Source organism: Anarrhichthys ocellatus, unplaced genomic scaffold (assembly GCF_004355925.1).
Source record: "Anarrhichthys ocellatus isolate YVR2014 unplaced genomic scaffold, GSC_Weel_1.0 scaffold44, whole genome shotgun sequence".
Taxonomy (NCBI): Eukaryota; Metazoa; Chordata; class Actinopteri; order Perciformes; family Anarhichadidae; genus Anarrhichthys; species Anarrhichthys ocellatus.
In genome coordinates, this window is record NW_022280074.1 from 84,357 (window position 1) to 98,599 (window position 14,243).

Genomic DNA, 14,243 nt, shown 5'->3' on the forward strand with positions numbered 1-14,243 from the left:
CACACACACACACACACACACACACACACACACACACACACACACACACCTTATATAACAGGCTGCCCTGAATGAGTTATTAAGGCCGCTTTATTAGAGCGAGGCAGGTGAGTTATGAAACCCTCCCACTGTGTGTGTGTGTGTGTGTGTGTGTGTGTCAGAGAAATGATAAACACGGCACAGACGGGAATAAAAAGCTAGAAAGACAATGACTGTGCGATAGAGGGAGAGAGCAGTAGAAGGGTGAGAGGAGGTGGAATGCTCACTTTGTAGGCCAGTGTGTCACTGCTGCTGAGGAGGAAGAGGAAGACACACACACACGCACATGCACACACACACACACACACACACACACACACACACACACACACACACACACGTCTGGAGGCTGCCACCCATTATCCCTGTGCTGGTCATACTATAGCCTGTTACATAAGCTCTTGTTAGCAGCATTCAGAACACGGTGTGTACTTTCAGCCTCGGATCAACGTCTAAGAAATCTGACCTACTCAAAAAAACAAAACACCCAGACCTTTACATCAGACTACACACAGGCATTTCACTGTGTCTGAATCCGTTGGTGCATCAGCAGATTCAGAGTTTGTCGTAGCTTTAACTGCATGCTGACCTCAAAGAAGAGGATTGTAAGATTCAAATGTATTACGTCGTTTACTTTAAATTAAAGAAGGGGTTTGTAGACGTCGACACGAATAGACGTTCTGCCACCTGTGATGTATTTTCAACATCATTTCTGTTCGGTAGCTTCATGTCGACATGGAGCACAACAGCAGGGGACGAGTTACATATTTCGGCTTGAACTTCAATGAGTGAAGCATTCAGACGATGATAGTGTCACATCCGACTCACAGTCTCCACAGAGCTGCAGCTCTCGCCCTCTGGGAGAAGACTCAGGTCCCCCAGAGCAGGCTGAACCCTTATAATACACACACATTCTTGCCTTTGTTCATTACAATTCTCAACAGGTAACACAGGACGTCGGCCATGGGGGCTGCGTGGCGTCGTATGTTTTTAACGACCGTGGCACAACAGGCCCTAAGAGGACATTAAAAGTATGTCTTATCTTAGCAGAGGGATTAAAAAAAACAATAGAGTTAGAGATGAACTCTTATGGGGATCTATAATCTGTAAGACTAAACAAACCTGAGGAATGAGAGAACGAGCAGAAGAAGAAGCAGAGAAGGAAAAGGAGGGGGGAACAAAGGGAAGGGGCATCGTGCAGCGCCGAGATGAGGAAAAAAAGAAGCCATCCCCCAACAAAGAGAACTTAAAAGAGGAGGATATTTATATTGAAGGAGAACAAAGAAAGCAGTTGTATGATCCAACAGGGGGGAAGCAGAGAGATCTAAAACCCTGAGACGTTTAGAGAAGTGGGAATTAGAGCCATGTGGCCGGACTGGCAAAGCCGCATCCTCTGAGCTGTGGCGTTATGAAAGCAGCCCGGCTACACGTGTTCTCGGCGCTCGGCCCGAGCCGCCACTGGTCTGAAACTGTACAGGTTGTTCCTGCCCGGCATGCCAAGGCCAATTACAACTGAACAGCGTGTGCCAGAGAGAGAGAGAGAGAGAAAAAGAAACAGTACAACAAGATCCTTCCTGTTATATTGCACCACAGAGCAGTTCATTGTCTCACTTTCTTTTTTTAAAATAAGCGGTTCATCACTGATGGACAGATTGTACTCGCAGGAAGAACACACACACACACAGACACACACACACACACACACACACACAATTTGAGGGAGAACAGTTTGTTCTTTTAGCGTTTAGTGTCTCTTTTCACAACCAGCCAAACACCCGGAGCAATCCCAAGAGTTACGAGCGTATATTGTGGACATTTGTTATATTTTTCATGCAGGATCCATGTGAATGCTTCTCTAAACAGATGCCAACACGGTGAGACGCAGACACGGCGGAACACGGTGCACCCTGAGCAAAACCTAAACCGACGACGACGTGTTTTTTCAGGATAGAAAAATAGATAAATCTAAATAATGATCTGAGGATCTTTTCAGAAACATTTTTGTTTGCACGGTTGTTTTCTTGTCATGTCATCGTTAGCCCTGGGCTAAATGATCTTCCACTGCTTTTGTAACCTTCAGTAATATGTGTTTCATCATCTCGTCTCTGTACTCCGGCACAATGGATTTAAAATGGAACAATTACTGCTAGTGTTGACTTATAGCTTTAATTTGTGAGTGTTCACATCTATATTGGTGGGAACACTGGAGGACATTTAAGACGAGGCAACAGGAAAACGATACTAAACATTGAGAGTTTATTAGGGCCAAACTTCAGTCACGACTTTAATCCACCTGACTTTATGTTTCACCTTCTGAGGGTCTGTGAGTTGGAGGTATTGGACGGTCAACTTACAACAGACTTTATTCTGTTTATGTTAACATGTCCATGTAGTTGAGTGCCCTAAAATTGGCAGACGGTGCATAAAAAGGCCTGTAATTCTCGCACCCATCAATTAAAGCTAAAAGTCAGCTGTTTGAACTTTAACTTTAAATCCAATGTGCAGAAACAGTAGAAGGAATGACAGACTACACTTTACAGTAAGAAGACATCAGCAAAATTCATGCCATAAATTCATGGCACAAATCACTTCATAGAGCATTCAAATATTTAACTTTTTAGTGGTACTGTCTTTCTTTAGGTTTTGCTGATCTTTGCGGAGTGAAAATATGAATAAATGAAGCATATCACATAAAAAGAAAGCCCTTTATAGATTTTACTTTCATCCATCCAGACAGACTGCGGCGACGCTCTGTCCCCGCCTGCCTCCTCACACGTTCATCCCCCCTAACACGCTGGTCGGATGAACCATATGTTTTCCTGCCTCCACATGCTCACACTTCCAGCATGGCCCAATCCTAGCCGGGTCCACCAATCACGCAACGGCATTGGTTTAGGTAACCGTAGAGACAGCCAATGGGAGACGCGGGTCTGAGACAACAACCAGAGAGAGAGAGAGAGAGAGAGAAAGAGAGAGAGAGAGAGAGAGAGAGAGAGGGGGCTGGGCACGCGTGGGAGAGATGGAGGATGGAGGGAGGGATGACCGGGGGAGAAAATGGGAAGAATAGAACGGAGGGAGTGGGGAGATGGACGAACGTGAGTTAAAGGTGAGAAGATGTGAAGCGATAGAAGAGAGAGAGAGAAAACAGAGATACGAGGAGATGGATGGACCGTGCACGCTTAAGCAGGTATGGATCCGGTGTTACACAACAAGGTTAAGTAACTTGACGGGCGTCAATCAGCTACTGCACATTCTAGACACTTCTGAGATGGTTGTAAACATCAAACACCACCTCATCTGCTCATCACGTCCTCTTTTACCCACATTCATCTCCTCGCCGGATGCTGCTGGAAATCATCCTCTCATTAGATGCTTTCTCTGCAGCATTTCTTCCCGTTCTCGGCGCATCACCCGTCCCAAACCTTTCTGCATCCCCTTGTGTTTCCTCTCTACGCTACTTACAGATTTATCCAGCCATCCTTCTTATTTCTAGCAAACTTTCTAATCCTTTTTCCTCAACGGTCAGGGAATCGTCCCTTCGCCAACCCTGCCTCACGGGTCGGGGTTGAGGATGATGTCACCTACCTGCGAATGACTCCGTTTCGTCCAGGAGCAGCATGGTTATCGAGTAAAGACGAGAGTCCTTCTCAGCTTTCCTTCTTCCTCTCCTCTTTTATCTCCTGCTGTTGAAATCACAGAAAACGCTTCCCTCTTTCAAGGATAAAGAACTTTCAAAATAAGCAAAGCGGGAGGCGTGTTTCTCCTCTCCTCAGCCTTGTTTTGAACCCGGCCAGTCTTTGGTGACTGACTGCCTCACTGACTACTAGCCGACCGCTCTGTGTGCTCCTCTCTGGTAAAATGCAATGAGAGTGTGAGGCAGGGGCATGCAGGAGGGTTGGCAGTTGAAAAACTTACATAACCCTTCGTGCTGAAGCCGGGGCCCCATTGAGGGGGGACTCGTACGGCCGATCGTCCCTTATCCCCTCCCCTTTCTAAAAACACACCCAGGAACACAGAGCATGTACGGAAGCAGCCGCCCACACATTCATGCGGCCTGTTTGTGTGTTTGTTGGTCAGTAAATAAATACATTAAAGTACACACACAACTAAATTAGAAAGTATTAATATGTGTCCGATATTAACAGTACTCTTATTTCACACTGCAACACAAATTATGGGATGAAGAATTTGGTTGTTTTAAGTGCTATGTCAATCTAATAGCCTCCTTCCTCTCACACATGGACGCTTGTAAATGACAGGGGGTGGGGGGGCTCTGTTGACCAGACGACAGCTTGTACGTGTGTGTGTCTGTGAAGCAGAATGAAGGGCACAGAGGAGGAATGTGGTTGAAGAAATGTGTGTCAAGGTCCCTGAAAAACCCCGGCTCACTAACTCAAGTCATAAAAGTTACATGATCCATGCAGAACCGTTCTCTAATACTTGGTGGTTATCCTGCAGCTAAGCTTAGCTTTTATTCAGCAAACGCTGTTTTTTAAAAGGTAATTTGCTCTTAATTTTGTCTTGGATCTCATGTGTCAAACAACGGCTTTTAAAAAGCAAAATGCTCACAACTGTTTCCTTCACTTGTTACGAAACGAGACCTACGCCAGTTAAGGCCTTTTCTCACTGGACAAAAACAACAACCTCTAATTCTCAGCTCTGATCAGCATTGATGTGAAGATGACAGACGCCTCTCTTCGTCATCTCACACGTTAAACACGATTCACCACAAAAAACAACAAACAGAGAGGCTCTTCTACTGGTAATGTCAATGTGCCTGTGTATATGTATGTATATGTGAAACATAGTTTTCTAAAGCAAAACTACTAAACCATATATTCACTTGCACATCTGGAGTTACTTTAGCACCAGCCTAGAATCACAAAATGTACATTTTTGTACAATCCTTGTTTGTAAAAGTCTCACACGAACTTTGTGGTGTTTTATGTTTGCTTGTTAAAATAAATAAGCAGAAGTATAACAGCACACTGACAACTGTACGTCCATCCAAAGGGAGTACAATATGTCCAGAGGCAAATTTGTCGGATTTCTGCTGCTAATTAATCCAATTTGTTACAGTTTTCCACAGAGCTGAAGGAGCACTGTTATGAAGGGTTACAGGAAACACTTCACCCTGGATTAAATGGCTCATTGCTCCAACACTAGAGGCTACTTTCAGCGGCAACAACTGATTTTGAATGGAATAACAGAGATCACACTAAATTCAGGCTTCTTCTAGAAACAGCAGCCCAAGTCGTCATGCCAGTGTCTGCTTAAAAGGGGACAATTCACCCACATGAATTGAGTTTTATCCACATAAAATGCCACTAAAGTTGTTGTGAATCGAGATAAGGATACAGTTTTTGGGAACAAGGACAACTACTGCATCCATTTCATAACACACCTTATGAAACCTCCGAGCTCTGCTCTGCCTGAGTAGCCCGGGCCACAGACATGGCACGGCGCTACATATAGGTCAGTGTGATAGCTGTGCCGGCATACATGCACTTATAAGAAGACATAAGAAGAGATTTCAGGACTAAGAGAGGTGACAAGAAACCTACCCCCCAAAAAAAACAAAAAACTGCCAACTAACAAGGGAAGCAGTCACACACTGAACAAGTGAGTCAAAAAAGAATTTAAGCTACTCACCCATGTCATGTGGCTGAGAGCTGCTTTTGATTCCTACTCTGGTGAGAGATCCATGCCTCCTCTACACTTTCAATGTTAGAAACTCACTCCGGCTCTTACGTGCTCCTCCTTCGTGCCGCTGACACTATCAGTGTCCCGTCCAAACCGTGTGAGTGTGTGTGTATGTGTGCGAGGCTCTCAACATCCAGCTCTAGTGTCGTCTCGCAGCTTTACCGGCACTCCAGTGAGGACAGAAGACCATTGGGACAATTACAAAACAATGAGTCGCTGAAAAGCTGCCCCGGCCTGTCGTGTGTAGGAAACCCCCCCCTCCTTGTGCTGGTTTTCACGTCTACTTCCTCCTCCTCCCTCTCTTTCTCCCCTCCCCATGGCCAACTGACACAGGAGTGTGTGTGTGATGTCAGCAAGCCACGCCCCCTCTAGGGAAGCTGCCTTAGGTAACAGGTTTAATGGTGTTAAAGCAGGAAGAGATGGACGAGCAAAGAGACGGAAAGAGGCTGAGAGGAAGAGCGTTTACTACAACATCTGGACGTGTTGATTTGTGGTAATTTTCGCTGGAATCTTGTGAAGATCACGACTTCTCTTTTAACAACAACACATTCGAAATAATATCAAATCCCTTCAAGACGGACTGAAATTTGAGTGTATGAAGATAAAACTGTGTGGAAATGAGGAAGAGGAGAAGATATAATGACTGAAAGAGAAAGAGGAAGGTATTAACCGGCCAAAGCATCATTATATTAACAAAAGAAATCAATCAAAATATGAATCCCAACTTTAATCACCATCATTAGTCTGGACAGACTGACACATGTATAGAATAACTATACTCTAGGTCGCTCATAGCAAGTCGTGTCCACTTTAAACTATGGTAAGTATGTTGACAGAGCTCTGCAGTACAAGTGAATTCGACTGCTTCTTTGTGAAGCTTAGAATGTGAAATCAATAACTGTTGAGACGAAGTCAGAGAGTAGATTCAGCTCAACGTTTCAGCGTCAGTTTGTGGTGTTGTGATGGCCTGTAAATGCCTTATATGTTGTAAAACGCTCCTTTTATTTAGTCTACAACTTACATTTAGCAAAAATATCCAAAATAAAATGAGTCCATTTTGGCTCAGTTTCCTGAGTATAGTGAACAGGAATTCTCACCTAAATTAAAATTGATTCAAATCAAATTTGTCACATTTTTGGAGTCTTTAATGTTAAAAAAGGCTTTATTTCTCTCAGCAGGCAACAGTTACTTTGCAAATATAGATCTGAGATCAGTCCACACCTGGCATTAAAATGAAAAAAGATGAATTAAGTCATGTGCTCCTTAAACCTAAAACACTCGTTTGGCTTCGCAGGACAGTGTCACACATCGTAAACGCCAATAAACACGTCAATGTGAATACCAGCAACACAGAGTGTGGCAAGAGGAATTACAGAGAATTACGGAGAGTATATCCAATAAAAATTGGAAACTGGAGATGACCACGGTGAGGAAGTGGAAGAGGAAATGCATGAAAGACGAGAGGAAGACACAGAAAAGAGGAGCGATAAGCTTGGAGAACAAGAAAGGAAGGATGCAAAAGATCGATGAAAGAGTGGAAATTAAATAGTAAGCTACGGATAAAAAAAAAACAGTCGAACAGATGAAATGATGAAGTCAATGATCAAAAAACAATCAGGAGGAGAGAAAAAAATCAAAACAATCCTGTGAACTTCAGGACTCCTTTAAACCCTCGGTGGTGGTGTGGGATCATCCTCACAGATCACTTTACACACACTTGAAGGTGAGAGCCCAGCCCCACATGGCTGCACACACTAACCCACATTGCTGTGGAGCCTGGGGGAGGAGCAGCGCAGTGAGAAACACTGAGGCGGGGGGGAGGAGGTGAGAGGAGGCGGTGACAGCAGCAATGTGAAGCAGAGGACTGCCTGGCTCAGCATCAACACACACACACACACACACACACACACACACACACACACACACACACCTTTGCCCCACTACCACAGTTCTCCATCCAGCCACGCCTCCCTCCTGTGAGGAAGCAAGGCTCACATTTCACTGTTTACATAACCTACACTGACCAATAGAGCGAGAGAGAGAGAGAGAGAGAGCGAGAGAGATGGCATTTTGAGTCACAGTATTTTGTATTCTTGTGCACTGCTTCAGAAGAAGAATTCAGATCCTTTACTTGACTTATAGTAATGAAATGTATTGTGTGTGGATTTGCGACACAGACCAAAGTTGTTTCTGCAAATACCTGTAAGAAAGTAACTGCAGCAAAGACGTGTGAAACTGCCATTTTGTGAACACATGTTTGGCTGAAAAGTGGACGAGACCCTTAAAGACATAAAAATATCATTAAGCTTATCACCTGAGGCATCACCGTCCAATATAGTGTGCAGTGTGCACGTCCTTCAGCCAATCAGATCCATTCCCTGTAACGAGCAACGACGCAGCATCAAACTGTAACATCTCTGTGTGTCTTTTGCCGCTATAAACACTTCACATATGCTGCTGCTGCTTTTATTTTAAATGATGAAACACATGCTGCCTGCAGAGCAACATGGGATCAGATTGAGGTTGTATTGGGCATCTGTCAGGTTTGAATGTGTGTGTAGAGGGTGTCCCTGAAGAAAGTGTAAAATGTGTAGATAGTATGTGTCAATACTACTGCTTCTATTTCTATTGTTTCAGTTATTAAAGCAGTTAGAGGACACACAGGAGCTCTGGTTCACATTTACCCGTGACATCTTTGAATCCAACATAACAAACAATACAAGGTTAATGAAGCTTTAGATATACTTGAGGAAATACTTGTAGTTCAGCAGCTGTTCTGCAGATATAAAATGAAAGTGTAGTTTTTTTTCTGAGCACTATAAGGTCTTTTTTATGCTGGTTTAACAGAATCAGAGGTTCAAATGACTTCCTTGTGCTTATTTCCTTTCAACAAGTGAAGGATTTTTCGGCTGTTTTTTGGTGTGAACGACAGCCGTACCACTGACCACAGTCATGAAATATAATTGTGTTCTAAAGATTGCTAAAATGATTTAAAAGCTCCAGATTTATTGAGGATCATGACATGGTAGGCGTATTAAATCCAAAGCTTTTTAGCTGAGTAATTAGTGTTTGCATTGCCTGCAAACATTTGGGTTTTGTAAAGATGTTATCTGCCCCGTGTCATTTATTTCCCTCCTCTTTCTTTTCTGAGTACCAGATATGTGTCTGATGTCCGTCTCTGAAAACTCTCAGATAAGGGATTCTCCTCTCCTGACCGATCACCATCTGATAATAAATGAACTCATGTCGATCACACAAGTGGGACTCCACAGTGTGAGAGACGTGGAAATGAGTTCTGGTTATGAGATCCACGGCTAACTCATGGTTCAAGTCAAAGATGACTGGTGGTTAGACTGATGAGTTATTCCAACTATTCAAACCTGGTTTGTCGAGTCACAACCTCACCTGATCTGAAGTCCTCACACACACACACACACACACACACACGCACACACACACATACACACACACAGAGTATCGAAGCTGACTGCAGCGAGCATATTTTAATGGATGGTAAATAAAGAGAATCACATTTTTGTCTGAACTCGACTGTTTAGTTCACCTCATCCTGCTGGTGTTGTGTCTCTGCTCTCCTTTCTGTCTGATTGGTGGTTTAATGCTGCGTTCTAGAAGCTCAAAGGCCGGGGTTTTCCAAAGTTGAAATGTCCAACCTCCGAGTGTACTGTAAGTGCTCTCTGCAGGCGTGTGTCTGTATTCTACTGAAGAACATTTGTGAGGGAAGTACGTCCACTTTGTAACTCAGCTGAACAAGACCCTCTGTAGTTCAGACAACTGCAACAGCTGATCCTGTTCTGACAGTTAAACCTTCAGAACCAGGACCTTCAGGATTTGGATCAAGTAACGGTGTGTCATAGTAAGTATACAGCTGATATCTCAGTGTGTCAGTTAACATTTTAGGTAAATATAAGTAGCCTATTGGATAGGACTTGGGCTCCGGGCAAAAAAAATATTGTTCAATATATACTCAACTGCCTGGTGTTCCACCGGTGCAGTATCGATGGAAGTTGGCAAGGTGATGCATCTTGCCGCTGATTAAACCAACAGGTGTCTGTGGCATTCCTGGGAGTAAACATGTTTACTTGTTTTTCTTGAGAGAGAGAGAGAGAGAGAGAGAGAGAGAGAGAGAGAGAGAGAGAGAGAGAGAGTCTACTCCGCTTGCCCACGCCTAAACACAGGCGGGGGAGCAACAGGCTAATTAACGGACTATTACTCTGCTGCTCTCTGGAGTCAGTGCATGTGTGTTTGTATATATGTGTGTGTGTGTGTGCGTGTGGGTCTTATGAAAGATGTGACTAAACCTCATGACAGCCTCATCTGAGCTCAGAGAGCTAATAACATGTAGCACACACACACACCTCAGGCTGTTTACACACAGAATCTTCACACCTCCCCGACTTCATTTCTCATTGTCAGTTTTTGACGAATAGCCTCACTCACTCACACACTCTCACACACACACACACACTATTGTCTGACGATGATTTAGACTCCTACTCCAGTCATGCATCTCAAGTTGCTGCTCGGACCGTTAACAATGAGCAGTGAATGGTAAAGGAAGTCTTGGATTTCCTAAATTCAACCAGCTTTTAATTTTAAAAGATGCAGAGGTGACAACATTTTAGTTTGTTTCCTCAAATTGGGACAAATGAAATGATCCGAAGAAGCACTCAACATGCTCCAACTAGTACAAAAAGTACTAAATGTGTCACTCCCCTTTTGGCATCACTACACTGATGTACAGATTAACTTTAAGAGGCTCCTCATGAGCCAATCTGGCTCTGCCAAAATCACATTAAAATTCCTAAAAAACTCATATTGAGTGATTAGCTAAATGTGTATGACGTGTTTTTGTTATGCTTGAGAACATTTTTTATTTTTATCTTGAGTCCGTTAGACTGATTTCTGTCTTAACTGTATTCTTGTATCTTTGTTTAGTTTGCTTTGTGTTCAGCCCTTTGTAACATTGATGCGATATAAATACTTTATTATAATCATTGTCTATCAGATGACTGCATATCTTACAGTTTAGCGATATAGAATTTTGCTTTTTAAGGTTAAGTACTAGCTGTTCTTTTTGTAAGGTTATCTGCCATTTCATTATTTTCTATTGAACTTAGTCACTGAGGATATAGCCACGCTTTATGTTTTATGTTCTATTAAAATGTATTATTCCCATTAGATTGCACATGTATGTCCTTGCACTTATTTAAAGCTACACTGATTCACAATTTGTGTAGATATTTGTGACTAATACATCTGGAAGTCATAGAAATGGAAACCATTACAGTAACCACACGACTGTTTCAAAATCAAGGTTCTTCACACTGAAGGACGCATTATGTTTGGAAAAGTCTCTTTTGACTTTCCATCCGAGTTAAGTGGTACATTTCTATTGCATCACTTCTAAATGAGGAGAATAAGAGAGCAGAGAGGAAACGGTAACATTACAAACACACACACACACACACAGTGTTCGCATAGAAACACAACCCTGATCAGAAAATTACTTTTAAAACTTGCCTGCAAATAGCAACGGAATGTGTCATTCCCCACACGTATGTGTGTTGTGTGATGCCAGTGATCACCATGACAGCCCGAAACGACACCGACAAGCAAACAACAAACTCAACCTTCTAAAAATTCACCTGATCTTCTCTTATTTAAACAAAATCAAAAATATAAAAAGCACCACTTCTTGTGCATCTGATAAAACAGGACTGAGGTACGCAGAGTGTTCATGAGACAGCTGTAGAGAGAAGCACGTATGGAATAAATCTGTAACAATGTGACGGGACGTCGTGCTTGAGGGTGGTACCAGTCAGTCCCGTACTCGAATTAGCTTCTTCATAATCCACAAAACTGTAATTTCCTTCTGTGCTGTTGATGCCGTTCATTTTTTCAAATCCTCACAGAGCTTCAAGCTTAACTTCTACACGTTTCCATATTCTATATGCGATGATGTTTTCACATGACTCTATTAAACTCCCACTTTTTTTATTATTCCCGTCTCTGTGTTCTCCATTTCTACTTACTCTGTACTTATTCTGCTCTATACGCTACTGAAACATGTACAAATGTATTCTAAAATCGAATTGGTTTTGTTTAATAGTGCTATATATTAGAAATTCAGAGCATTATTTTGGCAGCAAACAACCGTTTGCTCATGTAAACATATAGTGTAGTAATGGCGTCCTGCTCTAAATTTGGAATTGAGCGCCTTTAAAGAGGAGGTGGAAACCACACAGGAGAAATAATATGTAGATGCTTTAAAGACAGAGAGATGATGGACTTTAAAGCAGGTGGTTGACGGCATATCCACCAAAGTTGAAGAACACTAACGTACGTAAAGTCATACAATTAACGAAAAGAGGACTGAATAAAGATGTCGGGACAGAAGGAATGAATGGAGAGGGACGAGGGTTAATCAGTGAAGATCACAGGAGGGAAGAGTATGAAGAGAAGAAGAAAAGAAAATGGCTGAGAGATGATGGGATGTCAAACCGTGAGCGGGAAAGCGTCACAACTCTGAAGGGGGTCGGCAACCTGGTGACAGTTGTTATGGCAACCGTGGGACAGACGCAGGAGACAGTGTGTGTGTGTGGGGGGATAATATCTCAAGAGCACAAACAGACAAAGTTACACCACCTGCTAAGGCGATTAAATGATGACACTATAATAAATGATGACAAATGGCACAACGCATATATTTTCAAACCCCAAAAAGATTGCTGAACACTTTTATAGTTACTTAAATAAATGCTTCAGTAATCTGCTCGGTTTGAAATGCTACATCACAATGTCCTGGTTCTCTCTGAGTGACACATTGAGGTGGTCTGATATTAACCTGGAGTGAAATTATTTTGTAACGATGCACCATTTCCTCTAAAATCTAATCTGAAATTACTGCAGCGCCACCAAAGAGCAGATCACAAGTCTTTGCATTCATTGAGTACTGCTTCAGAATAACCATGTGAGACAGTGAACATTTAGTATGCTTTAGTTTCTGTCACAGGTACAAAGCAAGAGGGTTGTTTTTAAAATGTCCACCTTGTTGATGCACTTTCAGAGGTGCATTAAAATGTGGCTGCCAAACAGCAACCCCATCAAATAACCTGTAAAACTGGCCTCATCATTTCATTATTTCAGGTAAAAGTGCCCTATAAGCCCGGACATACGCAGGAAGGAACCGGATCCCCTTTCTGCTGGATGATTGTTGGTACAGCATCATAATCACCATCATCTCTCGCTCTCTCACACATAGACATTGAGAGCCTACATTACTAGGATAACGGCTATATGAAACGGGGGTACTGCTGCTGTAATTAGGACAACATGTACAGGCTGTGTCTGTTGAAGAGTTCTTCACATGTCTCTGCTGCCGAGGCCCAAACATATCCAGCAATCTGCCACGTTAAGAGGGTCAGCCAACGCTGACTCACAGTTCTCTATAGCTCCTTTTTGCAATCACGTGACTATGATGACGCGCAAATGAAGTGAAGAACCTGTATACTGCACAAATTGGAAATGGAGCAAAGTAAACACATAAAAGGGTGGTTTGAACCTGCACGCAGCAGTTATCGCCAGATTTGCCTTCATACGTTGGTACACAGAAAAGTGGCCGCAGCTCTGCTCATCGTGCCATGTTGATTTCATTAGTGACTGTTCTCATTCTAACTCTATGGTGTTTCATATTTTAAAGACAAAGAGAGAGAGAGGACATGAAGTGATCAAGACAGAAAAAATATAAAGACATCCTGGAAAAGACGAGGAAAGAAACACGGATGTTGTGATTGTTTGTGTGCGCAGGGTGTTTAGCTTTTATAATAAGCTTGAGAATCCACTCACTGTGGAATGATGGAACAGACCAGGACAGGGTACGACTACGGCCCTCATTTACATAACAATAATTGCACGACCTATTCCTTTACCATGATTACCTATTTATAAATTTAAAGCGTGATCGTAATCCTCAAGCAGCCCTGTGAAGAAGTCAACACCACAGAAAATGTCCTGTATTTGAAGGTCTGCTCATAGAGACAAAAGTACGAGTGGACGAGTAAAAACATTAACACCAACGAAAATGGAAGAGGCAGATTTGACATTCAAGGACGATTGTAGTTCCTGCAGTTAATCTCATTTAGTTCATGCCTAAATACCTCAGAACTTGAGGATTATTTTACTGGACATCAACTGAAAAAGCACATGGGAGGAACGTTACTACGGTACATTAGGTTTATGAAATGTTTAGACGTCAAGTCAACAAGGTGCTTTCTGATCGTGCCGCCCCTCTCACCACACTTCAGAGCCTAAAAACTTGAAATACTAAAAAAACGCAGGCTGTTCTTCCCCTTAATGAGGTCAAAGTCATCCAAAGACCGACGCCGTTTTAGTTATCCAACCAAACTTGAAATCTTACCTCCTACACACAAAAGCAAAAGCACTGCAAGAGACCCCCCCCCCCCCCCCACCACACAAACACA

At 42.8% G+C, this 14,243-nt stretch overlaps 1 protein-coding gene across 5 annotated transcripts in view; it reads right to left on the reverse strand.

Moving 5' to 3' along the window:
- LOC116395128 (helicase ARIP4-like) overlaps positions 1-14,243 on the reverse strand; it is a 53,194-nt gene that overhangs the window by 21,870 nt on the left and 17,081 nt on the right. Inside the window, exon 1 of one of the 5 annotated variants that reach the window (XM_031868727.1) lies at positions 5,692-5,972. The exons of 3 other annotated variants lie outside the window; for them this stretch is intronic. In XM_031868727.1, the coding sequence (XP_031724587.1) occupies positions 5,692-5,695 (4 nt within the window). In that variant the 5' untranslated portion in view covers positions 5,696-5,972. Of the gene's footprint in view, positions 1-3,624; positions 5,670-5,691; positions 5,973-14,243 lie in introns of those variants that run through there. One more of the 5 variants, XM_031868726.1, reaches the window with a different exon arrangement.